The 27512-nt window shown below is 43.3% G+C and overlaps 1 protein-coding gene across 1 annotated transcript in view; it reads left to right on the top strand.

Moving 5' to 3' along the window:
• Positions 1-8854: 8854 nt before the first annotated feature.
• Positions 8855-27512, top strand: part of GABRR3 (gamma-aminobutyric acid type A receptor subunit rho3) — a gene marked incomplete at both ends in the record, with an annotated part of 41457 nt that continues 22799 nt past the window's right edge. Inside the window, 4 exon segments of the mRNA XM_084279575.1 lie at positions 8855-8901; positions 8903-8936; positions 8940-8958; positions 21475-21604. Coding sequence (XP_084135701.1) covers positions 8855-8901; positions 8903-8936; positions 8940-8958; positions 21475-21604 — 230 coding nt within the window.

Here is a 27512-nt window from a genome sequence, read left to right as displayed (position 1 = left end):
AATTCAAGCCTTGTACACGCAGGGGTTCTCTCCTGGTTTACTATCTCCAGAAGATCCACAAGCCAAAACTTGCAAAGAAATAAACAGTAAGCTGGCATGTTATTTCTAGATTTCCTGACCTGAGGAGCTTTGCAGGAATATTCAGATTTCTGTGGGCTGGGAATGTCAGCTGAAAGCAGGGGAGCCGCTCAGATGTGACGCACGGGAGCTATTTCCAGCACGGAGAAGCTGATAGCTGCACAGCTAGTGGCAAGGAATTTGCAGTGTGCCTGTGGATGAAAATTACCGTGTGTGGGGTGGGCAGAGTATTGCTAAGCTGGTTACAAACAGCAGTTCTGAGTGAGTGGCAATCCATTCAGAAGGAAGGCCGCGCCGGTGCCCGAGGCGAAAGGCACTGAACCAGGCTAGGGCTTCAGCACGGACCTGCTGGTGGTTGTGTCTCTCCTCGATGAGAAGGTGTCTCTGGTTTCCTGGAGTTAGCCTGTCTGCACAGGGTTTTTTCCCCTCTTATTCAACAGGTGCTCCTCAGTGTTATCAAAAGATGTTTAGAACAGAACTACATTCTCCAGAAGTTAAGAATGAATGAGACTACAGCTCTCACACACTGGAAAGGGGATTGACAGTTGTCTAGTCCTGATGCAGCTGTCATGATCCACAGAGTTCCCTGAGCAAAGATAAAAGACCAGCCTGCTGCCTATAGAATTCACCAGTAAATTGTTGGGGGGTTTTGTTGGTGTGTTTTGGTTTTTTGGTTGCCCTTTTTTTTTTTTCTTATTTCTGTGAGATTAGAGGATGTATTGCTCCATAGCAGGTGGGGAGACAGAGCCTTGCCAGCCACAGCTCCTTTTCCAACCTTAATTTGCAGATGATGATCTTATTTCCTCTTGGCTGATAAATCTCTGGTCTGCATTTGGACAGAGCAGACTTTGTTCTCCTTTTGCTCCACCCAAGTGTCCCTCATTTTAGATTGAGCTAGTATGTAACTGTAGTTTTAACAAGAGCAAATGTAGGGTCTTGCACCTACGGAAGAACAACCCCGGGTACCAGTATAGGTTGGGGACTGGCCTGTTGGAGAGCAGTGTAGGTGAGAGGGACCCAGGGGTGCTGGAGGACAGCAGCAATGTGCTCTCGTGGCTAAGGTGGCCAATGGCATCCTGGGGAGTATTAGAAGGGGTGTGGTTAGTAGGTTAAGAGAGGTCCTTCTCCCCCTCTACTCTGCACTGGTAAAACTACACCTGGAATATTGAGTCCAGTTCTGGGCCATTCAGTTCAAGAAGGATCTAGAACTCCTTGAAAGAGTCCAGTGCAGGGCCACCAAGATGATTAAGGGAGTGGAACACCTTTCTTATGAGGAAAGGCTGAGGGAGCTGGGCCTGGTTAGCTTGGAGGAGATAAGGGGTGACCTCATTAATATCTATCAGTATGTAAAGGGCGAGAGCCAGGAGGATGGAGCCAGTTTCTTCTCAGTGATGGCCGGCAATAGGACAAGGGGCAATGGGTGCGAGCTGGAGCAGAGGAAGTTCCATGGGAATATAAGGAGGAACTTTTTCACTGTGAGGGTGACAAAGCACTGGCACAGGCTGTCCAGAGAGGTTGTGAAGTCTCCTCCTCTGGAGAGATTCAAAACCCACCTGGATGCATTCCTCTGTGACCTAATCTGGGTGATCCTGCTCTGGCATGGGGGTTGGACTAGATGATCTTTTGAGGTAACTTCCAATTCCTAACATTCTGTGATTCTGTGTTTGGATTCCTGCTGTCTGCAGAAATGCCACTACAGAGCACATCTTCCCGAAGGCCTGTGGTTCACAAAAGTGCTCTGCTAGGACAAGGCAGTTGGTGAAACAGTTAATGATGTTTTGCAGGCCTCCCAAGCCAAATGATACCACACTATATTCCGCTTTTAGGTTGGTACTTGAGGAACCTAAGGGTAATTAGCAGGTATTTTGGTAGTCTGCTCACCTTCATTTTTTCTACATCCTGCCACATAAGAGTATCCAGATGATGATAATAATACTTTTTAAAGCCTTCTCAAAGTGCTGGTCTGAAGAGTTGGTAATGTTAGGAACAGCTACTTTTCTACCCTTACTGCAGGTTTGCAGCCAGATTCCCACCTCCTATGCAGAACAGTTAACAGCTTTAAATTACGTTGGAAAAATAGGAGAAGCAATCTTTCTCAACAGGCTTAATTAGAGAAATAAGCACAAAGTCTACAACATTTGGTTATGGAATCTGTTGCCTGACTCGGTTGAACTGCTTAACCCGAGGAGAAGGAGTGTGAAAGCTGAATTACCTCTTACAATTTAGTTATCACACCTGAATGTAAAAAGTAAGGATCTGTTAATCCACTTTTGTTGGAAAGCCAGATGAGAATATGTTAAGTAAATGGCTGTAGGCACAAAGCTCTCCAGGGCTGTGGAAACGGGGTAAAGAATGACGAATTTGGCAATTAGAAGCACAGAGCTGCTAGGCAAAGTCAGAAGGTGTGAGGGCTTCAGTGAGAAAACACGTAAAAGAAAGGGGAAACTTTGATGCTGGCTGAAAAACCAACAGGAAGTTACAAAACTTGAGATCCACCAAGTTGGGGCAGTCTGTGAAGTGGGCAGGATAAAAAGAGAGCAATCATTGACAGCCAGGGAAGGAAACATTCCTGGATGTGGCAGAACAATCAGGTGAAACAACATCAGAAATGTCTCCTTTAACTGAGCAGTCGCTGTTGAAGGGCACTGGAGGAGAACCAGGAAGCGAGCTGTCAGAGAAGACAAGGTCCCATGAACAGACAGCTTGCCTGAGACCTATGGAGACAGCTTGAGGAGATGTGATCAATTTTGTTGTCATAGAGGATCCAGCTAATTTACAGAAAGTCAGAAAGGTAGAATTGGGAGGAAGGGCGATTTTTCCAAGATTGTAGAACTACAAGAGCTTGTAAGCAAAGAAGATAAAGCAGTTAAAAATAATGTGGAGGACAGTAGGGCATGAGAAGGAAATGAAATGAAGGGGCAGTTTAGAAGAGTGCAAAACAGATTACCATCCCCTGAGGTGTTGCAAAGACCAATCTCTTAGCACAACTGACATCTTTGCAGAAAACTGAATCTTCTGAAAGTAAATCACAAATTCCTAGAAAATAGCTGGTTTTTACTGGGTTTCAAGAATAATTAACAATACCCTAATGGCCAGGCTGTCAGAGATCAATTCCATTTCCCACCACCCCACAATTTCCTTGAGATACTGGAGCTTCCGTCTGCTCTTCACAACAAAGAAAACAAAAACCTGTGCTTTTCCTTGGGAGTAGAAAGGCTGCACTGAAAAGTAAATTTCCTCTGCCTCTTTTTCACAGTGATGCTGGTAGGTAGGACTAATCTCTGACTAATTAAGAGCTACCAAGAGTAGTTTTAGGAGTTAAGCACACCTTAAAAAAGAACTGCTGTCTCCATCAGAGGTCACAGCAAGGATACATCCCAAAGGGAACATCTCATCCTGTGATATCCTCCAAATCTTTGTTACAGCTGTCCCTTTCATCAGCTTCTCTCTGAGGACTGGTTCTTTTCCCTTGCTGCTTGTGGCACAGGATTTCTTTGTTTTAAGATCTTGTGAGCACCCAAACTTGCCAATAATGTGGACATCAAAAGTACATTCATTGTGGCCTTTACTCTTTAAAAAAACCCACAGAAAACTGAAGCACCATCTTTAAGCTTCATTTACCTCACTGTGGCCACGAATAAAGATACTACAAAAATGGAAGGTCTTAATTGCAGAGGTTTAAAAATCCTTTGACAATCCAACAGAGGGGCAGTGGCAGAGATGCCAGACTTCCAGTTTCCCCGCTCTCCTTTTCCTCACTAGCTTTCCCTCCTCAGAAAGGAACGTCATCTTCTCTAGAGTGACTGGTGCTGCCGTAACTGCCAAGGGGTCACTTTACTTCCAGAGCGTTTCCCTTTGTGGTTTAGGGGTGTTGCTCTGCAGCTAACGTCCGCCTGGCCTGTGGGCCTTGTTGCTTCTCCCCGGCTGCCTGGGAGCTGCCTGCTCCTTGCCTGCAGCACAGGCAGCGACTGCAGAAAGGAGGCAGGAGACCGGGGGTGCCTCCCGTAGCTTTTTCAAAAGCTCAGAACAATTTGTCACTCCTGCAAATAAACATCTGACAGAAACATATGGCTAGGAATGAGCAATAGCCCCCTACGCTCGCTCACACGGGAGCTGGCAGGGCTGCCGGGTGTGATGTACGGAAGCAAGAAGGGGAAATGCATTTCTTTAAAACTAGGGAATTAAAATGTTCTCAGACGCGATCAGCGCAAATAGCTGCCAATTCCAACTGTTGGCGTACAGTCTCTCTCTCTCTCCCTCTCTCAAATTAGGTCTCTCCTAGCTCCCCGCAGTCTAACTACTGCAGGAACCAAGCAGTCATGTACGCAACCCCTCCATTGTGTGGTACCTTGCCTTTGAGTTGGTGATCCTTGCCACGCTATTCTGACTCCTGATCGCTTGCTGTCCACACACAGAGTGTATCTGTCATCCTCTCCCTGTGAGTTTTGCACAAACATCCAAAATTTTGTTGGGTCAGTTGTGGGTTTTTTGTATAAATAGTAATGGTCTTCAGTAGGGCTAGAAGACTGCTGAGATTCAAGCAAGAGGTGGATGGCAACTTCTTCTCCTAAGTCTTGTCACAGGATTGTCCCAAATGCTCCTCCAACATTCTAAGGAGAAGATGCTGACCAAGCAAGTGGCCCTGGGCAGTCCCAGCCCACAGGGAAAGACATAAGGATCCAGGCAGTATCCAGCACCAAAATCCCACTCCACGTGGCTCCTCTCTTTCTCCTAGTTTTCTCTCGGGGGCTAACAGCCTACTGTATTTTTAGGCTAGTTTTCAAAAAAATGCTGAAAGTATTCAGGGCCACCTAAAATGAGACCTACAGGATAAGGAGAAAATGTCAGCTGGGAGTCATGGGAAAAGTCCTGGAGCTCAGGGATAGAAAAGGGCATCATTTTGGGTCAGTGACCTGAAGCAGTCCTCCGAGCAGTGGAGGGAATGCGTTTTGCACCGTTGCCTTTTGCAATCTGTATTTATAACCTGGGGGAGGGATGTTCTGAAACTAGGTGTTCAAATCTGTTCCCCAGAGCAGTACCTCTCTGCCAATGCCCTGCCTGTACAGAGTTAGATGGTAAATTAAGGTCAGACGCTACAGCACGTGAATTGTGAGGGTATCAGGGAGAATCACATAAAACCTTTATGACTGGTTATTCAGGATGTAGCATCTTCTCCCTCCTGCTGCGAGTGATGTTTTTAAAACAATCTGGTATTTCAGGGGTTTTGCACAAGCAGAACTCCTGAGTCAGCCATGCCTAAGTGATTGCATTCAGAAGACTCTTTCCCTGACTGGTTGAGTCTGCTGATTCTCCAGCACTATGCACACCTGGTATGTGGTTGAGGTCTGAGCAACCACCATGTCAACACAGAGAAAGAAAACAATAAACAACAATGCAGATGAAAATAAGGGAAGAGCACAATACAGCTTTTTAGGCTGTTTTATTTAATCTTCTTGATTCAGACGTTGAACTCCTGAGGGAACTAAATTAAGATTTCAAATTCCTGGTCAGTGTTCTGGATCTGTTTTCTACATCCTGTTCTTGGTATATGGTCTGTACTGACTCTTCATGAGGAAGATATCTGCCTGCTTTTTGTATCACGTTTTCAACCCTGGGATGATAAATTTCTGTCTGGTTCCCCAGTAGAAGCCAAGACCCCACTCTCCGCCCCATCAACCTGTGAAGACAGCAACAATCTTTCCTCCCAAATACAGTTTTTTGATGCAACTCCTTAATTTTGATTTCTGGAAAGTGAGCACAGAAGGGTGGAGCTGCTGTACTTTGCAGTGGTCCTCCCTGGAAATGCAGAAAACCTGTACGTTCTCAGTTCCAAATAGTGTGTGAAGGCATGAGTTTCAACACTGACAAAAGAAGAGGAACCCATACTTGCAAGGTCAGGTAAGGTGGGCTAGGCTTACAAAGAAATGTAATATCCATCTGTACGACTAATTAAAAGTGACAATAACACAAAATTGCCACTTAACCAAACTTAAATAACTATGGCATGCAATTAAAAAATAGAATGGGTCTTTTAACTAACTTATAATCAGTGTGATTCTCACAGAGAAGATATAAACATCCCTAAGTTTTCTTCCACATTTCCACCTGCTTAAAATCCACTTGATCAGAGGACATGCAGTGGATATTCAAGGGCTGTTTCATGGTGTTTTCATGGTCAGACCATGAGGCCTGTGTACCCGACTTCTCAGTGTTCATTAGTTATGCGGTGCAGGAAATGTCACAGAGTCCATGGAGAAACTGTGTCTTAGTTTCAAGCCAGAACAAATTTAGGAGAAAACCTGAATGAAACAGACTCCCCCATTTTTCAGGATAATCATCAGGAGAAGTTTGGCTTTCAGGCTTTCTTGATCATCCTTCACAGCTGAACAGTCAACCCTGCTAGAACACCACCACATTATCTTCTATTTTTTTTAAACCCTAGAGCTAAGTAACTTTGGAAAAAATGTTGTTATTTTGATGGGTATTTATTTAACAGCCCATTTCATGGTGGAAACTAGTCTCTTCCGTCATCCCAATTCAGTCTCCAGAAAAGGCTTCTCCTTTCTGATGACAATTGTGATTTCTATTTTGGAATAAATGTAAAAGTGCCATTCTGCAACTCTTTTACCCTTGCTGGAGCTATAAAAGAAGATATAAGCAGAAATGTAATTAATTTTACTCTTGATGCTAGGTTTAGGCAGTCATGGTATGAGTGTGTTGACTTCAGCTATGAGCGAATTCTAACACGTGAAGGATGTGATGATGACCCCCCTCTTTCCCCTTCCCCTCACTGCTGTTGGGCTCACCACTGTCCTCTATGCTGGGAAGATGTGTGTAAGCCCTGCCTGGCAGTGACAGCAGCGTGGCTTACCTCCACACCAGGTGTTAAGGTGAGATAGCTGTGATCCCCTCCCTGCCCATCCCCTGCTGCCAGGCTGCTCTTGGGCGCGGATTAGGAAGCAACTGCATGAGTCAGGCTCCAGCAAAGCCTTTTCTGTGACAGTGACAGAGAGGGTATGTCACAGGGAGCGGGAAAATCAGTTTTCCCTTTCCAGATTATTCTAATGAATGGCCAACAATTTCTGCACGGTCTCACTTCGGTGAGATGCTAAAGCTGGCCCAGAAGTTGCAGCAGCGAGGACGCAGTGACAGCCCAGCTGCAGTGGCAAGGAGCTCGATGGCAGCTGATTTCCACCGCTCCACTCTCTGCCTGAGCTGCCAGGCTGCTCCTGGTAACCAGCCTCACTGGCAGTCTCCTCGCGAATCTCTGCGTTCTGGGGTCTGCAGCATGGGAGTAGCTTCAGGTTGTCAGCCTGTAAGCTGGCAACAGATCTATAGATGAACGGACCGCAGGCTTCAGGGGTCATGGAGGAAATAACGTGCTGCAGGCAGCACTATGCTTAGCTCTGCTTGTCAGCTTCAATTTTAGCTCTTTAATTTCCTGTGGCTGCAAATGATAGTGAAGGGCTGTGCTTTCATTTAAAGACTCTGCCTTATACTATGTGGGTTTTTTGGAATGGAGATTGTAATTTTTTGTGTGTCCATCCTTAGGATCTTGATCTCCTGATGGTCCTTGATTAAAGTCTTTAGAAACTTTCCTAGATTAAAAATACTAATTTTTGTTAGCTTTGTATATATATAAAATATATTTTTTTCAAGGGGCTTTGAGGACCTGAAGAAAAGCAGTTGCCTTTTTCTAATCCAAAATGTTGGGAGCCATTGAGTTTTATCTCTAAAATTCACTACTGAAGAAAAGAAACAGCAGTTGTATCAGGCCTGTCATATTCGATTGTGAAGGGCACATGCGTGTAGCTATTTAGATGAGGTATGTTTGCATTTGCTCTCTTTCTCCTTACTATCTGCTAATCAATCCACTGGATCATGTAAAATGGAGAAAGCGGATTCTTACATCTGCTGTGAAATGAAAGCCAATGGCCAAAACACTGGATGGCCCTTTTAGAGCATTTTGAAGTTTTCCCCAACACCAGAAAGGGTAAAATGGATTTTTGGTGATCCCTTGTTTTTCTCTAGATTTTTTACATGACTAACAACTATGCTCTCTTCACATTAAAAAAAAAAAAAAGAAAAAAATAATGTTTTGACACTGACTAAGCCACACTGGAGATGATTCATGAGCTTTTTACTTCAGTGTGACTATTGTTGCATCCTGACCTTTACTTTCCATTTGCATTTGAATTCTCCAAGCTGCATCACAGTAGAAATCATGCCTTCATCTTGGGTGAGATCTTAGAAAAAGGAGGATATTCCAGTGTAATGAAAATGCATTATTTTCAGTGGTGAAAAAGCCAATAATAACGCCCTTACCTAATCCTTTTATATACTTGGGAGGGTTTGCTGTGCGTTACAGCCTTTACTTGACTAGCTGTGTTCTGGCCAGGAGACGATGAAAGTGAGAAATTGTCTTACAAGAACACATGGAAACACATGTACCCAAGGGAAAATTTAAGACCAGGAGGATTTTTAAAGTGTAAACAAAAGTGTGAATCATTGCCACCGGGTGTTAAGCTTCATGACTGCTTTTTACTTCTATTTGCGTAGCTGCTCTTTCAGGCTGACTCTAGGTGACTAAGTACAATCTTTCTAAAGCCTACATTTTTCCTCCTGTAGATAATGCTTCCTATAAAAGCACTGCTGTCCTAGTGTTTAATCAGGAAAATATATTTAGTAGTAGTGATACAGCTTCATACCTCACTCTTGCTGGAGTAGTAACATTTGTATAAGACATAGTTTTGTACCCGTTTTATAACAGGTTGGAATGAAGATCCTGCAGGATCAGGGAACTGATACAGAAAGGATAGAAACTGAGCAGGGGATGTTTGCCTAATGCTTTCAATTACTAATATGATAAAAAATACAAAAGTAGGTATGTTCATTTAATGCTGCAGGACAAAAAGTTGCTTTTCAAACAGTTTTCCTTACGAAATGCTGAAAACCCTGCAGGCTGAAGAAAGCAGATGGCTTAATTGTCACTGTTGCACTGAATTGTGATACGCTGGACTCGGTGTCCTTTACACCATCCTTTCTCTGTTACTCAACACCTTGATCTGCAGCCTGAAAAGCGAAGAGGTAAAAGAAGCTTTGTGAAAAGCAGGGAAGAGAGAAAGAGTGTCTCAGTGAAGCAATTGGAATCAGATTATTTTTTCCCTTGACATTTCACAAATTGTGATTTTAGAGTCCTGAGTTTCTTCCTCTTGTTCAGTTGTCTCTTGATGTAATGGCAGGAGACTGGCATGATGCAAACATGATATCACATGTATTTCCAGTGGGATTTTTTTTTTTAAAAGAGTTATTAATAACATTCCTCAGTATTGCCATCGGTGGGAGGCACCCACATCCACCAGTGCATGTAGATGCGGTGCGTTTGAGGGCAGTTGACAGGACTGGGAATTGAGGGGTGTTGATTGAGGCTGCCGACTGTAGCACTGGAAGCCTGTGTGTGTTTGAGAGTCTGCCCACACCGGGGCTGAGCTACACCTCCTGCAGTGGTAGGGTCACACTCTTTGGGATTGATCAAGCCCGAGTGAGTTACACAATGCTGTGCATTGATAACAGCTGCACGTTGCCCTCCATGTGCTGAGTGACGCTCCTTTGTTACAGGAAGGAAGAAAAATGCACTTCAGAAATATTGGAGAGGATTCTGCAGCGAGTCAGAGACGCTGAGTCCCTAAGCCTGTGAAACCCAATGCTTTGCTACAGGTTTGAACCAAGGCAGTGTTTATTCTGAGAGAGGCATAAATCCAGAGCCCCTAAAAATTAACCTGAATTTTGACTAGGACTCAAGGTCAAGGCTCAGTTAGCTCATATTTCTGTAAATGTCTCAGCCAGAGTTTGCACGTACATATCCCCCCATCCACACAGTATTAATCATACTCCTGCCATCTCGGGGTGCTGGAGTATCTCTGCATTTCCCAAGCATAACATCTTTTTTCTTTCTCTTCATATTCGACAGACCCCACACTGCTATACCTAGCAAGTTTAACACCTTCCTTTGCGCAGCGCTTTCCTAAACACTGTGGATCTAGAACAGGCTGTGACATAGTACTTGGCCGACCCACGCTCCCTGTAAACCAAAACTTTGTTTACTCTTGTTATTGGAAAAACCTTTTGAATGTGATCACTCAAGACTAACAAAACAGAAGGCAGGAAAAACAGTATCTCATATCTGCTATTTAAAATGGTTTATCTTCCTGAATTTTTGCACTTGAAAACTTTTGAAGTTTAGGGGCAAAATTCCGTGCTCCAAATTATTTCCACATTAGCAAATCTGTGGTGTTTTTTCCCACCATATCTATCTTGCCTCTCCTGCTAATATTGGCGACAGATGAAGGCTGCCCCTGAGACTCTAGGAATGCCTTGTGCTAAGGTCATCGGATTAGAACTGAAAAAAAGGACATGAGCTGTAAAGAACCTCTTCCCCTTCTTAACATGTGCTACAGAGAGATGCCACCTGCATCAGGTCACAGATGTCAGTGCAGATGGTGTGTCACCTTATGTAATCTGGTAGGGGTCACACAATAGTAGGACACTCGGTCTGGGTCAGGTTATACAACAGAGCATGTGTTTTGAGTCTGATGGCACAAACCAGCACCTGGACCGGGGCCTCCTACATGCAACAGGAACCACAAGGTTTTAGAGAAATTTGAACCTCTTGCAGTTAACAGATGAAAAGGTTTCAATTAAGATTTCCCTCGCAAGCAATTGCAAGTAAATAAAGAATAAAATGATGCTCAAAGAGTGACAGTAAAAGGTGGTGGCAATGGCACATTCAAGAGTTGTACAAGGAGGTATTTATCCCTGGGCTGGGTAACGACTCTGTGGAGCTCTGGGCTGTAGGCTGTTATGGGCACTGATGTGTTAGACAGGGTCTCTGTAGCCAGAACCACTGCTCCCGAGCAGACTATTCTTGTGTATGAATTAAAATATTCTTAATCTACATAAGGTAATTAGGCTATTTCTGATACCAAATTATGTGTGAAGAGGTATGTTCATTTTAACTAATGAAGATCTTTACCTTTGTTTAGTGTTCTTATTTCCGATCAGTCTGACTAAAGCTCATCAGCTTTTTGTCATGCTGATGCTGATTTTTGTCATGAAGCTGCTACCTTTATTTCAATTTTAAATTACTTTTAATGGTCTCCTGCATCGTATAACTTCATTTCTCCAGGAATTACGATCCAATTAAGAAGGAATTAAGATAAAATTATAGTCACCGGAGCCTATCTTATTCTTGTGTTAAGGGGTTGGAAATCAGTCTCTGTGATTGGAGTTCCTCTGGACAACCTGTGGCCAAAGTCTGCTGAAGGAAACCAGACTGCTGAACATGGACGTGTCAAACAGGTTCCTCGTGGCCAAGCTAGGATGCCTGACTATCCTCACCATCACCTTTTTATTTCCCTGCCGCTGGCCCCCTTCTCTTTTTATCAGCTTATACTTTCTGAAAATTCCCAGCACAGACCATGTGCTGGCCGTCATACGGTTTTCCTCTCACATCGCCCTCCGGATGAGGACCCTCTCCTCTGCCTCGGGTTTGCTGAAGAGCCGCCCTCCCCTCCAGCAGGCTTTGCCTCTATCCCTCTGCCGCCAACGGAGGCCATTTTCTCCCCTTCCCTCCTCAGCCCTTCTCGCCTTCCACAACCTTCCCCACCGGAGCCGCGGGACTGGAAGCCGCACAGCCACCGGGCCGCAAGCCCAGAGGCCCTGTGCAGCCGGCCGCCGCTGCCGGCGGGGGTACAGACCTCCCGGGACGCCGAGGCCCCGTATTTGTGCCTGGGCGGGACCGCGGCGGCCGTTGCGGGGAGGGACGTGGGGGACGGAGGAGGGGCGCGTGCCGCTAGCGCGGCTGGCTCTGCCATCTTGCGGCAGGTCGGCGGGAGCGGCCGTTAACTTGGCGGCCGCCATCTATGTAGCGGCGTTAACCGCCTCCATTCAAACGGTCACCGCGCTCCTCTGGTGAGGCAGCCGTGGCGGGATGCGGTGTTTGCCGGCCATCTGTCTGCCTTGTGGCCTCGAAAGAGAAAGCACTGCACGAGGAAACAAAACAAAACAAAAAAAAAGGATACCCGAGCTTTTGCCGAGGTGTTTCCCCACTGAGGGGAAAAAAAAAAAGTGCAGTATTGCCCATCTTCGGGATTTTCCAGTCAAAAAAGAAGAAAAAGAGGGAGAAAGGGAGAGTTATCTATCTTGGGTCCCACATCAGTGTCCACGGGCCAGGCCGGGCTGTGTGGGGAGGCAGAGCTGGGAGACAACTACCTGTCGCTGCTTCCTCTGCAAGCTTTTTTGTCTGCCTCTGTCATTTCCTCCCTCTCTGCCTGTCTTGATACCTATCCCACATTTTGCATGTACGTGCCTGTGAGTGGCTGTACTACTGTTTATCCCATTCTTGCATGTGTCTGTCATAATGCTACGCATCGATAATTATCTGTATGCTGATAGCCTGTAGAAACTCCCATTGATTTGAGGGAATCCTCATACAGCTGTGAAGTGATACACCTTTGTGTCTGTCCAGGCTTTGAAAAGATAATGCCCTGCTTGCTTTTTCTGTGAGCATCTATCCATCTTTCCTCTTGTGACAAGGCAGGCAATTGACTCTGGAAACCGCGTACACGCAGTCTGGTATCCCCCATCCCTTTCCCTGCTCTTAACAGCAATTACTGGGTTAACGTTTCTGCATCGAAGGCGTCACAGCAGGGTTGATCCTGCAGTGAAGGTGCTCCATTTTATTTGCCGTCTCAGCTACATTTAACATATCTTTTATAGATGGAACATGGCACAGGCAGGATACCTATATTGTAGCTCACAGACCAAATATTTGTATGGAATTATCTTTATGTTAACAGTGAAATAACGAATGTGAGAGCTAGGTCTCAGGCAAGGCCTCGGAATTTTTTTTTGGTGCACATTCCTATTGGCTTCACCTGTCAGTCACAGAAAGGGAGCAGACCTGCTGAGTGCTTGCATCACTTGGACAGGGTGTCCTTTTCCCCACTGAAAAGTGAGGTCAGCTGTACCACTGTTCTTGTCATTTTGTGGGACAGCCTGGCTTGAGGGTCTGCTGACTGGGGGGAGTGACTTTGACAGCACATGAAAATTTTCAGCAGACAGAATGAAGCTTTTTCCCCTCCCACCTCCATCTTGCCGGTTATTTCTGCCTTGATTTCAGATTTTTTTAAAAAAAGACCCCTTGAAATTATGGGAAGAAACGGCTCTTACCAGGAAAAGACATTTTCACACATTAAGCAAATTTCTAAATAACATTCACTGCTGCTGTCTATGTCTTAGCTTCTCTCTCCTTCAAGATTTTGTTACTACCCAAGTGTCAAAAGGAGTGTGTGGAAGAGAAATTGAAGAAACTTAACAGTAGCATAACCTGTAAATTCTCCAGGGAAATAATATTCTTGTAAACTTAGGTGTTTTCTCTTGGAACTAGTGTTTCTGCAACACACCAAGATTAATTTATTTCTTTTCAATGGTTACATCATTTCAAATGTTACTTTTCCCCTCTATTCCTTTATGTGTCTGCCGCGTTTGTTTGCCCATTCTGCCTTGCAGGGTATCCAAATACATAGAAAAAAATTAGTATTTTTCATTCACAGGAAACGTGGATTGTTCACATGCAAATGGATTTAAAACTTCATTCTTCTGGCAGCTTCTAGGAAAATGTAGGTTGTGTAAAACCTTTAGAAGACCAAAATGGGTATGCCCCTACTAAGTCTTAAGTATATAAATATATATTTACTTAAGAATACAATTTGGGTAGTTAAAATCAGCTTCCCATTTTGAAATGAGCACCTGCTCTCTGCTGTTAACATATGTTTCTCTGGAAGTTATCAGGGAAAAACGCCTGGAAAACAGCCATACTGAATTGTTCCTGATGGCTTCTGAAGCTGTTTCATGACCAATAGAGATCAGACTTTAGTCAATAAATCTGTCTCTCTTCTGACTGTAAAGTGAAAAAAAATGCAGTGACAAAGCCGAAATGCACATTTTTTTTTCCGCTATTAAACTTTTTTTTCCCCCCTCATGTTCACTGGTGATGGAAAAGGAGTTTTGTAGAGATTGAATTTCCCATAAATTTCATAAATTGTTTCCCATGGGAGATACTGTTGGCTCATGAACAACAATTTTGGCATGTTCTGATACCCACTTTGTAGAAAATGCCTAATAAACATAAGTGTGGCAGAAAGAAAAGAGTAAACACAGTTGCTGAATTGTTTTGTTTTGGTCTGTGGAGGGAAATGAGCCAAAAGAACTTCAGATAGCAGTTAGATCTGACTGGTATGTGCTGCTGAGAGACAGTGGGATTTGCCAGACTGCCAAGGAAGAAAGGAAAAAAAACCAACCTCTTCATGTTGCTTTTCAGATTGAAGCACAGGGTTTAGGCCATACAGATGGCAAACTAGCTTACTTCTTGGGGATACACCATGCTGTTGCAAACCCTTATTTTCCATGAATTGCTTAGGCTTATGGGTCACGTCCTCGATCTTCTCTTGCTTGTGAAAGGTGGTAAAAGATTTTTAAAGAAATATGCTACAGATATGAAGTCGGCTTAGGAGATGGACATAAATGCAGGTGTAGGGCAGCCGTATCCTGTGCTTGTGGTCAGTGTGGTGTTGGTGGAAAGGCAAAGTTTTCTGCCACTGAGTTTATGAGAAGTGTAAATGTTGGAAGAATGTGGTTGCTTGCTTTCTTCCAGATATCACCCTCAAGATGCAGATTGTTCCTTAACTAAAGGCAGTAAAACTGATTATTTTACTTTCAGAATTGCTGGTGTAGAAGCTAAGTAAAGGGATTTAGATATGAAATTAATTCAGTGATTGTTTTGTCCAGGGCAGAATGATTGAAAGGGAAAGAATCCCTGATTTAGACACTCTGGAAATAGGGAATGCAAAGAATCAGGGGAGTGTGCATTTTTTTGTCACTTTCTCAAAGCAAGTATCTGATGGTACAAAAGTGTACAGCCACCACAGTTCCAGAGCAAACAGAAGACTTGAGTTTTTTAAATTGCAGGAAAAGCTGGAAAGACCCCTGTGTCAAACAGGGTCATCTGTTCAAGTCTGATATTAAGAGGGTGTTTTATATGGGAAAATATTTCTTCCTTAGGTGGTTTATGGTTTTGTCAGTCCTAAAATATTCCTTTGGATGAATAGGCAGTGGGTGAAGACAGTTAGAAACTGGACAAGCTTCAGGAGTAGGATTTAGTCTCTAGTCTTATGCCATTTCCATGCCAACTGTCCAGCTCACCAGCTGCACTTCTTGAAAGCTGAAAGCCTTCTGCAGGTCCCATGGCATGTTTGTGAATGGATGTCTCAGACACCTGAGGAGACCTCATATAACTCGACAGCTATCTTCAGGCAATCGTTGAGCTGTCCTTTTTAATGAACTGCATGTTGTCTTAATGAAACACAGCAAATGATTGTTCTCTAATGAGAAGAAAGGACAGACCACTATAGTTACATTTCATTTCTAGGATTTTGATCTCTCATCAGCATATCTTGCCAACTTGGCTGGGTATGGTTTTCAGAGTACTGATTTTAAGATGTGGTGACCACTCAGTTGCCAGTGAAGCCAACTAGAAGCTGAACATTCTGTATTTCTCACAGTGGCTTGTGAGTTCATGTTACTTGCAAGTTGCACGTTAGGGTTTAGATTACAAGTTTGAGATTTAGCTTTACTACTGTCCTGGTTTCATGGAAATGTTTGAGAGGTTGGAATAGTGAAATAGCTACAGGTTCGTGGTTGGAGGAGCAGCTTGTTCGTGCTTGTCAGAACAGAGAAGATTTTTGGAAGACATGCTCAAGAAAACTTGCTCAATATGCTAAAGCAGATGTGAGGTGAGCCAGGCTTCACATGGCATCAGAATGAAGAGCGAAGTCCCGGGCTTAGTCTGGATCAGGCATTATGTACGGACTGTACCTAGTGACTGCACATCAGTAGTTTCTTTTCCTTCACAGTAGGCTTTGCCTGATGTCAGGAATGCTCTCTTTGATGATATAAGAATTCCACAGACAGTGTGAGATATTCAGAAATTGTAAGAAACACTAAATCCAGAATGATTCTTTCACAGGAAATTTGTACTTGGGCCACAAAAAATTTATGTCCCATCAAAGGGAAAAGGCAAACAGTTAAGATTTTCTTTTTACAGTAAAACTAAACACTCAGTGGAAAAATATTATGTGCTTACTTCAGTATTATTGCTATTTTTCATATTACAAAGCAGAAATTAAGGGTACAGTTTCAAGGCGGGCTTAACCCCTCTCACCACAGAGAGGGGCCAGATCCCACACTGCTGCCCATTCATTTAACAACTGGCTGAGCAGTTGCTGATGGTGAAGCAAGTATAGCAAGTAGTAGTGCACTTCAGGGATGAAGGACTGTGCTTCAGCAGTAGTCCAGTAGTTCTGTTCTAAAACCCCAGGGAAAAGAGTCCATCTCAAGAAGCACCACACAAAAGTCTTGCACGGATTTTGAGCTGAACTGTGTCTTTTGCTGACTTTTGAATTCTTTTCTTTTTTAGTACTTTGCAGTTCTAATGAGCCCGGTTTCTTACCTCAGACTGCTTGGGACAGGATGTGTTTCCCTTGCCATGCCCACTAAGAGGACTGGTAAAGAGCAGGACCTTAAGAGCTGTGTCCCACTGCAAGTGTTAGGTAAAGCACTTCATCTGTTCAGAGATCTGCCAACTGCAATCATCATGCTCAGGCTCTGCTTTCCTCTCACTTCATCTTGTTAGGAAATGGGAATGGAAACTTGGTTTGTCGTTTGTCTTAATAGAAGCTGGACAAAGTGCCCTTAACTGTGACTAGCATTTTTGCAAGTCACCACGATATACTGCGAAGTGCTACGGACCAAGTCTCTCACCATAGAAAAGCCCCATGCTGCCTATTTTGCTGCAGTATTGCATTCGCACTCTTACCATCTCCCATCTGGATAAACTGCTCTCTATGATTTGCTGGTTATTTATCAGAAACGAGTGCCACCTAGGAGACTCTTAGGAATGATTTTTTTTTTCCTCTGTTTTATTCTCTGATAGGAGAATAAAAATTAGGATCCACATAAACCTATGCTCCCCATGCCACACTGCATCTTTTTTCAGTCTTGTGTAGCTAATTTGCAGGTTGCTAAGTGCCAGTGTGCTGTGATGTCTCGGCTCAGTATGTTTAAAATTGTCTTTAGATGTGCTCAGATTTTCTGCAAAATTCCAGCCTCTGAAGCATCCCTTCATCCCTGGCATTCTTCTGTTCTTCTTTTTATAATAGCTGTGGTCAATTTGCTTTGCTTTGTGATCTGTGGCAGAGAGAGAGATCTGTAGTTCCGGATTGCAATTACACAAAACTACATATTATTTTGCTCACTAGAAGAAGGCTTTGCATATTTTTGATACCAGGTGTTGTATTTACCTTTTTGTTTCTTTTGCTTGCTTGGTTGGTTGTGGGGTTTTGGGGGGTTTTTTGTTTGTTTTGTTTTGGGGTTTTTTTGGTAAACTATGCCAGTGAGCTTATGCACTGTTAGCATGCACTGGGGGTTGTCTTTGAAAGATAAGCATTACAAAAATTTCATGAGCTACAGAGGAGGGATACTTTTAAAAGAAATATTTTAATGGTAGCAAAGAGACAGTGTTCTGAGTTTAAATGCCAGGACCTATCAGCGGCTTGCCCAATACAAGCAAAGTGTATTATCTTGTCTTTATTCTTCTGCAAAGAAGGATCATTTTAGAGTTTATTACAGACAAATGTATAGGAGATTAACCTGTTTTCTTAATGGTAATTTAAAGTGATATTATAATCTGCTCTGTGGATTTCTCTTTTGCCCAGAGGAAATGAAAGCAACTCTGCTATGAAGAAACCCTCTTGCTGTGGGTTGCCCTCACTGATATTACAGAGCTGTTAATGGATGTGTTCACCATTTCACTCTGCAGGAGCTCCTCCAGAAGGCTGCATCTGTGGGCTAGACAATTGATTTCTGGAAATACGCAATAGCCAAGGGCAGAGAGGTAGTGCTTAGATTTTCAGTGTACTTGGGCAAGACCCTACGAGGTAATATTGAGTGTTATGACGTCAACAGCGTGAAGGTGGTGGAATATCTCAGTGCATCCAACCCTTACTTCTGATTAAGCCTGATTTTAGCAGGGGCAGACAAAGGCACATTAAGCATGTTTTGGAAATCCTCCATGGAGCAGTCTTTTCAGCACCACAGCTTAGTGGTAAAGTTCTTGCTACAGCCAGAAATAATAAAACAGCGGGGTGTTGATAGCTGAATAAAAACAACATCTAATTACCTCTTGCTATGCTAAAGACTCCCCTCTTGGCTGGTAGGCTGCCTGGAGGGAGGGACGTCTGTATGCAGCTTGGGCAGGGGCATGCCAGTGGTTCTGCAAAGCCCGCTTGTTTGCCTGCCATATCCCTGGAGCAGGGGTTATAAGCACTCCCTTTTTTAGCTGGGAATCAAATACACAAAACTATTCTTACTTATTTTTTTTAATGGAGTCTTTTGACTTCCTTGAGTTCAGGACACCAAGTCAACACATTTGTGCATTAGCATGACATGATCTTATCTCAGGTCCCCTTTGGAGCTCATGGTGGATAACCTCAACAGCTGGAAGGTCCTCTCCTTCCCCATTCCATATCTCCTGCTTAGTGAGGACAATAGCTATTAGCTGATGTTAGCATCTAAAAGATGGTTACTATTAGCAGAGAAGACATTATATACATGTTGTTGTTCCTTTGTAGCTGAGGAAAATGGTTGGAAACAAGGTGACATTGATGAATGTGCAGATAGCTGAACATGTAGAAGTGTGCTAAAACATTTACCACACAGCCTGCATTGTCATTAGCTGTTTTATCTGATTTGCTGTTGTTGCTGCTACTGCTGGGCCTGTGCTTGGGTGGGGAAAGAGGAGGATCCAAAGGCCCTTGAATCTTTTCTTATATGCAATTTAATCAGGTGTGCTGGTATTTTGATATATGTAGGCTGGATGAAACTAGACAACCAGACTGACTCAGGAACAAGTATTTATCTCTACCTGGAATAAATTGTCATTAGAGGTATTATTCATTTTCCCTTTTCCACCTGAATGATAGTGCAAATTAATGCAAGCTGTTAAAGGTCTTATCAACCACACCTTGTGTTTACCTTCTTCAGAAACTCCGCTCTGGGAATACACCAGACTTGCTGGAAGCACTCTCTGACAACCCCTGGGTCAGGCTACAAATCTTCCATGAGTTTCCTGAATGGGAAAGGATTGAATTATGAACAACGCTGAATGTGATGGGTAACAGGGTGGACAGCCTTTGATCTAGGCTGCTAAATTCAACCCAACAATGTTAAAGTTTTAGGTTTGGTTGGGAAGGGCATTTTTATTTATTTAAATTTTAAGTCACAGGCAGATAGCTGTTCAACTCCAAATGGAAACAAAGCAGTGGGAATTAGCTGTTCTTTGGTAACCTCCTGCTGGAAATCATTTGCATATGAGAATTATTTCTTAGACCAAATGAAGTTAGTTGGGAATCTCAGGGAACTTCTGAGGAGGCAGATGTCCACATCATAGAACTATTCTGCCAATGAGCTTGGGTGTTGACTGTCACAGCAGACAGAGTGCTGGGTTTGTTTTCATTGTTCCGTTTGTCTTAGGAAGAAGCCTACTGTTGGGAGACCCAAATTACTTCTACATCTGTTAGATAGGGGTTGAATATTTCCATTTCCCTGACTTTCAATATGATATCTCTAATTTTCTAGATAAAAAAGAAGCCCTGTCAATTTTGATAATTACTGAACTTGCTAATGGCTTGAAAAGGAGAAATTTGACTGTGTCAGCTAAGAAGGTGTGTCCAATATCACCCGGTTTTAAGCCCACAAGAAATCTCACCACCTTTCAGAGGAGAAGCAGGCATGCTCAAGTTATCGCTTAAGCAACATTTTCTTAACAAAAAGCTTTGTGATTCAATCTGGTTTTAAACAGGCAGGGCAGGCTAAATGAAGTGAAGATAAAGTTAAGGGTGGTGAAAGATTATTAGATCTTAGGCATGCTCATACCTTGTAAACTTAGGGTGAATTAAATAGATAGTTGCAGATTTTAGTGGAAGGGAAGGGAAGGGAAGGGAAGGGAAGGGAAGGGAAGGGAAGGGAAGGGAAGGGAAGGGAAGGGAAGGGAAGGGAAGGGAAGGGAAGGGAAGGGAAGGGAAGGGAAGGGAAGGGAAGGGAAGGGAAGGGAAGGGAAGGGAAGGGAAGGGAAGGGAAGGGAAGGGAAGGGAAGGGAAGGGAAGGGAAGGGAAGGGAAGGGAAGGGAAGGGGAAAAGAAAGGAGAGGAGAGGAGAGGAGAGGAGAGGAGAGGAGAGGAGAGGAGAGGAGAGGAGAGGAGAGGAGAGGAGAGGAGAGGAGAGGAGAGGAGAGGAGAGGAGAGGAGAGGAGAGGAGAGGAGAGGAGAGGAGAGGAGAGGAGAGGAGAGGAGAGGAGAGGAGAGGAGAGGAGAGGAGAGGAGAGGAGAGGAGAGGAGAGGAGAGGAGAAAGAAAAGAAAAGAAAAGAAAAGAAAAGAAAAGAAAAGAAAAGAAAAGAAAAGAAAAGAAAAGAAAAGAAAAGAAAAGAAAAGAAAAGAAAAGAAAAGAAAAGAAAAGAAAAGAAAAGAAAAGAGAAGAAAAGAAAAGAAAAGGAAGGAAATTGTTGGCATTTCCAAATGTTACTGAGGAATTTTGAAACAAGACTTCATTTTCAGTTTGGACTCGTTCTATGATACTGTGCTGTCCAAAAGCAGTTCTATATCTATAAGCAAAGGGCTTGTTCCTGCAGATCACAGAAACAGAAATTATATTAATGGTTGTGAAGACAGTACAATGTAGCCAGTTAATGAAAGAGCTTGATCTGTACAGAAAATTATTCTGAGCAGATACACACATATATAGAAAGCAAGATTAATTTAGAGACCTTTGTCATTAAAGCAGATTTTTGTATGGTTTTGTGTGGGATTTAAGGGGGATTAAATGTTTGACATCACTTTGCCTGCACAGGCTATGTCGAAGAGGTTACTGAGCGGGTGATGGAGAATTCAAACATGCGCCTATGCTGAAAGAGTGGAAGCAATGGATCAGGCTGCAGCCTGGCCAGGCAAATTGCTCTATCTACTACATTTCTAAAAGCAGGGTGCTTCTGGTTTGACAGCAGATTGCCGCAGGGATGTAGAGCTGAAGGAATTTTTATGGTTTGCCAAAATATGAGGGGAGCTCGGAGAGGACATCAGAAGCGGGATGCCCCTGTCTTCTCTCTTCAGTGATGCCTTACTTCATGGGCACCCTTTGTATGCTATGCTGTTTCTAAACAGCAAAACCACTGAAAATAGAAAGTCAGCAAGGTGGATTGGCTGATCAGGTGCATTTCTCTTTTGGAAGAGATGGTCCTGGTCATTAAACTTCTGTTCCTCACCTGCCTGTGGCCGACAGCAGTGCTACATACGTCTCAAAGTCAGCATCACCATCTTCACCATCGGCAACAATTCTCATTCTTAAGAAAGCATAACAGGTAAGCAATATAGTCTCTCTCTCTGTGTGTTCATCTGATAAACTTTATGCTGTCAGTGACCTTTCAGTGTGCCCTTTCTGTTCACTGTCCTGTTTTGCCAGTTTTTGAATTTACAGTATATATAGCACATTGATAATGTGTTCCCAAAACAGAAATGTGAACTATTATTTTCATAACCAGGCATTTCATATTGCCATTTCATGGATGCTTCATGTGCATGCAAGGATGTACACACACACACCCCACCCCCCCAGATCTTCTAAATTGTGTGATACTGGGCTACTATTGTGATGCACCAAGTATTCCTGCCCTCTGACTCCCATTACAGGAAGCAGGAATGCCTTCCAAAGTTCTATGCCCATGTTATAAAGTGACTTCTGTTACCTAAACAACAGCATGGCTATGTTATCCAGGTACAGGAGACATTTTTATGTGACTAAAGGAGGTGAATTGTACCTTGCTTGTTGTGATGTCACAGCGGGTTCCCTTTCTGGAATATGCTTGTGGAGATTGTTACTGTTATTAGTCTCTCCAGTCAAGTAGCTGGTTTAAAATGAGTAATGGTACAAAGGTTTTTATTTGTAAGTTTCTGTGCAAAGTGTTAGTGCTTTTTCCCACAGATGCAATTTCACATCTGCCATGAGAGGCGGGTGAACGTGTTTCCAGATTAATCTAATAGTAAACAGCCCAATGACCGCCAGTGATAATCCAAGCAAAATCTCTTTTCCTTGGGAGGTGGAAGGTAGGACAAATTGAAATAAGTAGCTCTATTTAAGGAATACAACTGTTGCATCTTTCCGTGTACTTGGCCTCCTACTGAAATGGACTGGGAGCTAATAGTTGATGTGATGTCACATACTGAAGAAAAATAACATAATTAGACTCCTCTGATGTGTTTGGGCTGTTCTTAGAGTTTACCTGCTTTGTAGCAGGTATACAGCTGTTCCTTCTGTATCACCTATGTGATAATACAGCAGTGACATATCGCTGAATCCCAATGTGTCTTGAAAAGAAATCATGTTTAAACAGTGCAAGGGAACAGAGCATGTCCCAGTTACACAATGGAGGTGCCCCGAGATGCTATGTCACTCCATACTTCTGGATTTCAGTTCAAGGTCATAGGTTCAAGTTCAGTCTAAGCCAAAAGCTCATGAAAGGAATGACTACTCAGCAGAGTGTTTCAAACTCTGACAGTTTTGGAGGGAGTCTTAGAGCCCAATTATTTGCAATAGCAAAATGAAATAAACAGAACTAGCAATCTAAGGTCTAAAGCGCTGTTTTGCTAGTCTCCTGAAGCAGTTAACAATCAAATGGAAACAGAATTAATTATCTTCTTACTGCTGTGGTGTTGAGGAAGGTCTATTTTTAGATCAGCCAATACATTTTTGACAGTGGTAAAAGGGAAACATATGCCACTGTTGTTTGCTTTTATCCTGTTCTGCAATAGCTGAGAGGAGCCACTCCATCACTGGCATAAAGAAATCACAAAGCAGGAGACAGTGTATTTTGTGCTGGAAATCCATTGCTGGCCTTTTGCCAGGGGACAGCAGTAACAAGGTTAGCATGGTGTCCTCTCCACCCTGCAGATCTTTGCTTCTACATACGAATGGATCCATACAACAATCCTGAGACAGGCAGAAGCGTGTTAACAGAAAGGAAGATTAGGCATAAGGAGGAATACCAAGACCGTGTTCTCAGCTGATGCTGACTGCTGTAGCAGTTTTCTTTACACAAGGCAATGCTTTGGCCTTCCATGTCTTGATTTCCTAGGCCCTAGTGATTTGGAACTGGGAAGAAGACTGATGAATCTGAGCCACAAAAGATCCCAAAGCTTAACAGCTGCAAATCAGCTTTTCTGTGGAAAGGATCCAAATGCGTTTAATTTCTCTTTGTTCGATTCTCTGGTTTTGTTCTAAAGGCAGCATTATCCTCCAGTACATTGCAGCAGGGTCTGACTTTCCACCAGCCTCTTTTTCTTTCTGGGGAAAAACCTTTCAGCCCGCACTAGGGTTATTAGGGACACAGCTGACAGATGGCCTTGGTTAAATGGGTGGCCTTTTAAAAAGAATCCCATGTGAAAATGTTACTTAACCTACAAGTTCCACTGTTTTAATAGAGTAACCCAATTCTCCCTCCAAAGCTATTTGTCTGCATTCTCTTGTAAAGAAGATTTTAAAGCATTAACCAAAAGTACATGAGAAAGAGATTATTCTCATGGTCCATTTCCTACAGCAAAGAACAAAACATTTGACTGTCAAAATATTAGGCTTTTTGACAGTACATGTTGCTGATGTTACTGAACACTTGGAAGCCTGTTTTTATGAGAGAGAACTGTGTGATTTTGAAGCTTACATTTTATCTGGGTTTCAGAATTTGATACAAATGTGAAAAGTTTCACAGATCACACTGTCGTATAACTCTGAAGACTCCTGGGAATAAGATTTCTGTAACTTCTACTTTTTGAATGCTTTTTATTTGGTAATAGCTAGAGTACCTCAGGGACACAGCATTGGTAAGACATTCATGGCCATTAAACCTAGGGTCCTTCAAAGTATTCTTTTCTTAAAAGAGTCCTTCACAGTACTCTTTCCATAAAATTACCAAGTTTCTATTTGAATGTGGTGAGATGTTTTTTTCCCCACTACCACCGTATTGCAACAACAAAGGAAGTGCTGTGTCTTGGATACTAGAGTAGTGTAACTGAAAACAAAACCTCTCCTAACTATCCTTCCTGAGACAAGACTTTCAGATTTTTCAAATTCTATCATGATGAGGATGGTGCTGGAAAAGTGTTTATATCTTCCTGAATAGCCAGAGGTGCTCCATTTTTCCTCAGTCTCCTGGAGTGACAAGGATTTGCCATTAGTTGTGCAAGACATTAAAACAGAAAAAAAATCACACAGGATTTTAGCAAAGGTCTGTGTGCTAATAGTGACTTGTTTCCAACAAAGGCTGTAAGCACAAGTTTGGAAGAATAAAGACAGGGCAAACATACCTCCCCTGAGTACTCCCCTCCATACCCAGTCACCAGATTTCCCTCAGAGAGTTCCAGTGCTGAATGCAATTTCTGCAACTTAGTGATCTTTGCTGGATTTTTTTCCCATAAACTTGTCTTATTTCTGCTTGAACTAATGTAAACTTTTGACAACCTGGTAACTGACTGGCAACTGGATGGGATCACTGCATCAATCCCATGGATGCCACTGGTTATGGAATGACACTAATGGCATTATGGGGTTAAATGCTTTAATGAAAATGATCCAACTGCCCTCGAGCAGCCCTTTGACCTTACACTCGGTATTAGGTATTCAAGGTTAGGTTGGAGCAGCTAAATTTGTCTGTAAAAGCCTGGCACATCCTTGTGCATTGTTAAAGAATTCTGGATTAGTTGCTTTGGTTTTCTAGGCAGTGACTAACTACTCTTTGAGAGCTCTGTTGGGCCAAGGCATCAAGCCATGAGTCCATATGACAGGATCAGCCACTGAAGTGTCCAAAGAGTATCTCTCACTTTTTTCATCCGAAGACCTAGTGCTTCCATTAATTTCCTATATAAGTACCAGCGGGTGTGTTTTCTCTGTGTGATCTGAAACATTTGAAGTGCTTTTTATGACCTCTGTTGGAATTCAATTATAGATTGCCATTTCATTTGCATAATGTAAAATGTTGCCCGGAATACAGCTGTGGAAAGCAGAGCTAGTAAAACAACAAGCAGTAGTTCCTTGAGCACATACCTCCCTGGGACTGACCAACTCATATTTACCAGACCTATGCTAATACCAAGCAACCTGTCAGAGGTGTCGTTATTACCACTACCCAGGTGGGTAAAGAGAGATTTCCTTTCCGTATGTGCATGTGGGCTTTTCTCAATCTCCATAGCCTGATGTATGCCACAGAATGAATGTACAGAATCAATGACTGCATTTAGTCTCCTAGGTTGTGGTGCACTGGCCAAAGCTGTGTGATGAACAGATCAGTGTGCCAGGTCACTGAAATGCCATCTGTGTCTTTGCTGTGCTTCTGTGAGAATGAAAAGTAGATCTTGACTGACCTGGGGAAGCTTTTCTGAGACCTAGGCTAGTTAGATCAGTCTCTTCTGTGCTTCAGTGGAAGTGGCACCATGGGAAGAAGTACTCAAGAAAACATATGCTGATGATTTCACAATGTTGTGGTGCTGATCAATAGTTAGATACAGGTCTAGGACTTCTTGGGAGTAAACAAATACATGCATGCAATTCCCTTTGAGTTGTCAGTTAAATAACTTTAATGCTGCAGTGAGGACAATTTAATACCGTAACTTGTAGCCAAAGAAGCAACATCTGGAGTCCAGATGCTGATGTTAAAGGAATATCTGCTGGAGAACACTTCTTAGCCGTGAGTGAAGTAAGCAAGCAAAGAGGAGAAAACCTGTGAAGCAGAAGTGTATTTCTGTAATTGTTTGAGAATTTTTAGTGCAATTTTTCTAAGTTTTGGTATCTTTAGACATACTAATGTTACCAATGTCATGAGATTACTTCCAGGTACCTTGAGTATGTAGAATCATAGAATCACAGAATGGTTTGGGTTGGAAGGGACCTCAAAGATCACCTAGTCCCAACCACCCAGCCATGGAGTGGCAAATCATAAAAATTCCTTCAGCAATACATCCTCTCCGCTCTAGTATCTACCCTCCACTAGAACAGGCTGCCCAAATCCCCATCCAGCCTGGCCTTGAACACTGCCAGGGAGGGGGCAGCCACAGCTTCTCTGGGCAGCCTGTACCAGTGCCCTACCACCCTCATAGTAAACAACGTCTTCCTAACAACTAATCTAAATCTACCCTCCTTTGGCTTAAGGCCATTCCCCTTTGTCCTATCACTACGTGCCCTTGTAAACAGTCCCTCTTCAGCTTTCTTGTAGGCCCCTTTTAGGTACTGGAAGGCTGCTAGGGACTTCCCAGAACCTTCTCTTCTCCAGGCTGAACAACCCCAACTATTGCAGCCTGTCTTCACAGGAGAGGTGCTCCAGCCCTCTGGTCATCTTTGTGGCCTCCTCTGGACTCATTCCATCTTTGTGGCCTCCTCTGGACTCATTCCAACAGGTACATGACTTTCTTGTATTGGAGACCCCAGAGCTGGGTGCAGTACTCCAGGTGGGAGTAGCACAGAGGAGCAGAATCACCTCCCTTGACCATCTGGTCACATTTCCTTTGATGCAGCACAGGATATGGTTGGCAACACCCCCAGATCCTTCTTCTCAGCACTTCTCTCGATACATTCTTCACCCAACCTGTACTTGTTCTTGAGATTGCCCCAAGCCACGTGCAAGACCTTGCACTTGGCCTTGTTGAACTTCATGTTGTTCACATGGGCTCATCTCTCAAGCCTGTCAAGGTCCCTCTGGATGGCATCCCTTCCCTCCAGCGTGCTGACTGTAGCCCACAGCTTGCTGAGGGTGCCCTCAGTCCCACTGTCCATGTCCCTAACAAAGGTGTTAAATCGCCCTCTTCCTAATACTGACCCCTGAGGAATCACTGCATGTAAGCCTGTTTTCTTTTATAAGAAAAAACATTCCCTTCTACCAAGGGAAGGTATTGAAGCAAAGATGTGGCATGTTTGCACTGGCAGTGCTATTCTGACTCCTGCAAGGTCTCAACCTAGCTTGAACAACTCCTCTTGCTAGTAGCTAGAAATAATTGTAGTTACTCTACCAGCTGTATATACAACATTGCTTGAGGAAGCTGTTCAGGTAAGTGGGCTTGTCATTTAGGTAGCATTTCTGGGGATTTTTTGTCCTCATCCAGGAACACAGAAGGAATACCAAAATCACATAGCATCTGTTTTCAGTGTCTCATTAAAATAAAAATTCCTGCCCAGCTTATATTTTACCTCTCATGGCTCAGGAAACTCTTCCTCTGTCACATACTTGCTTC

This window comes from Gallinula chloropus (genome assembly GCF_964237585.1).
Source record: "Gallinula chloropus genome assembly, chromosome: 1".
NCBI lineage: Eukaryota > Metazoa > Chordata > Aves > Gruiformes > Rallidae > Gallinula > Gallinula chloropus.
This window is presented reverse-complemented; position numbering and strand designations above follow the sequence as displayed.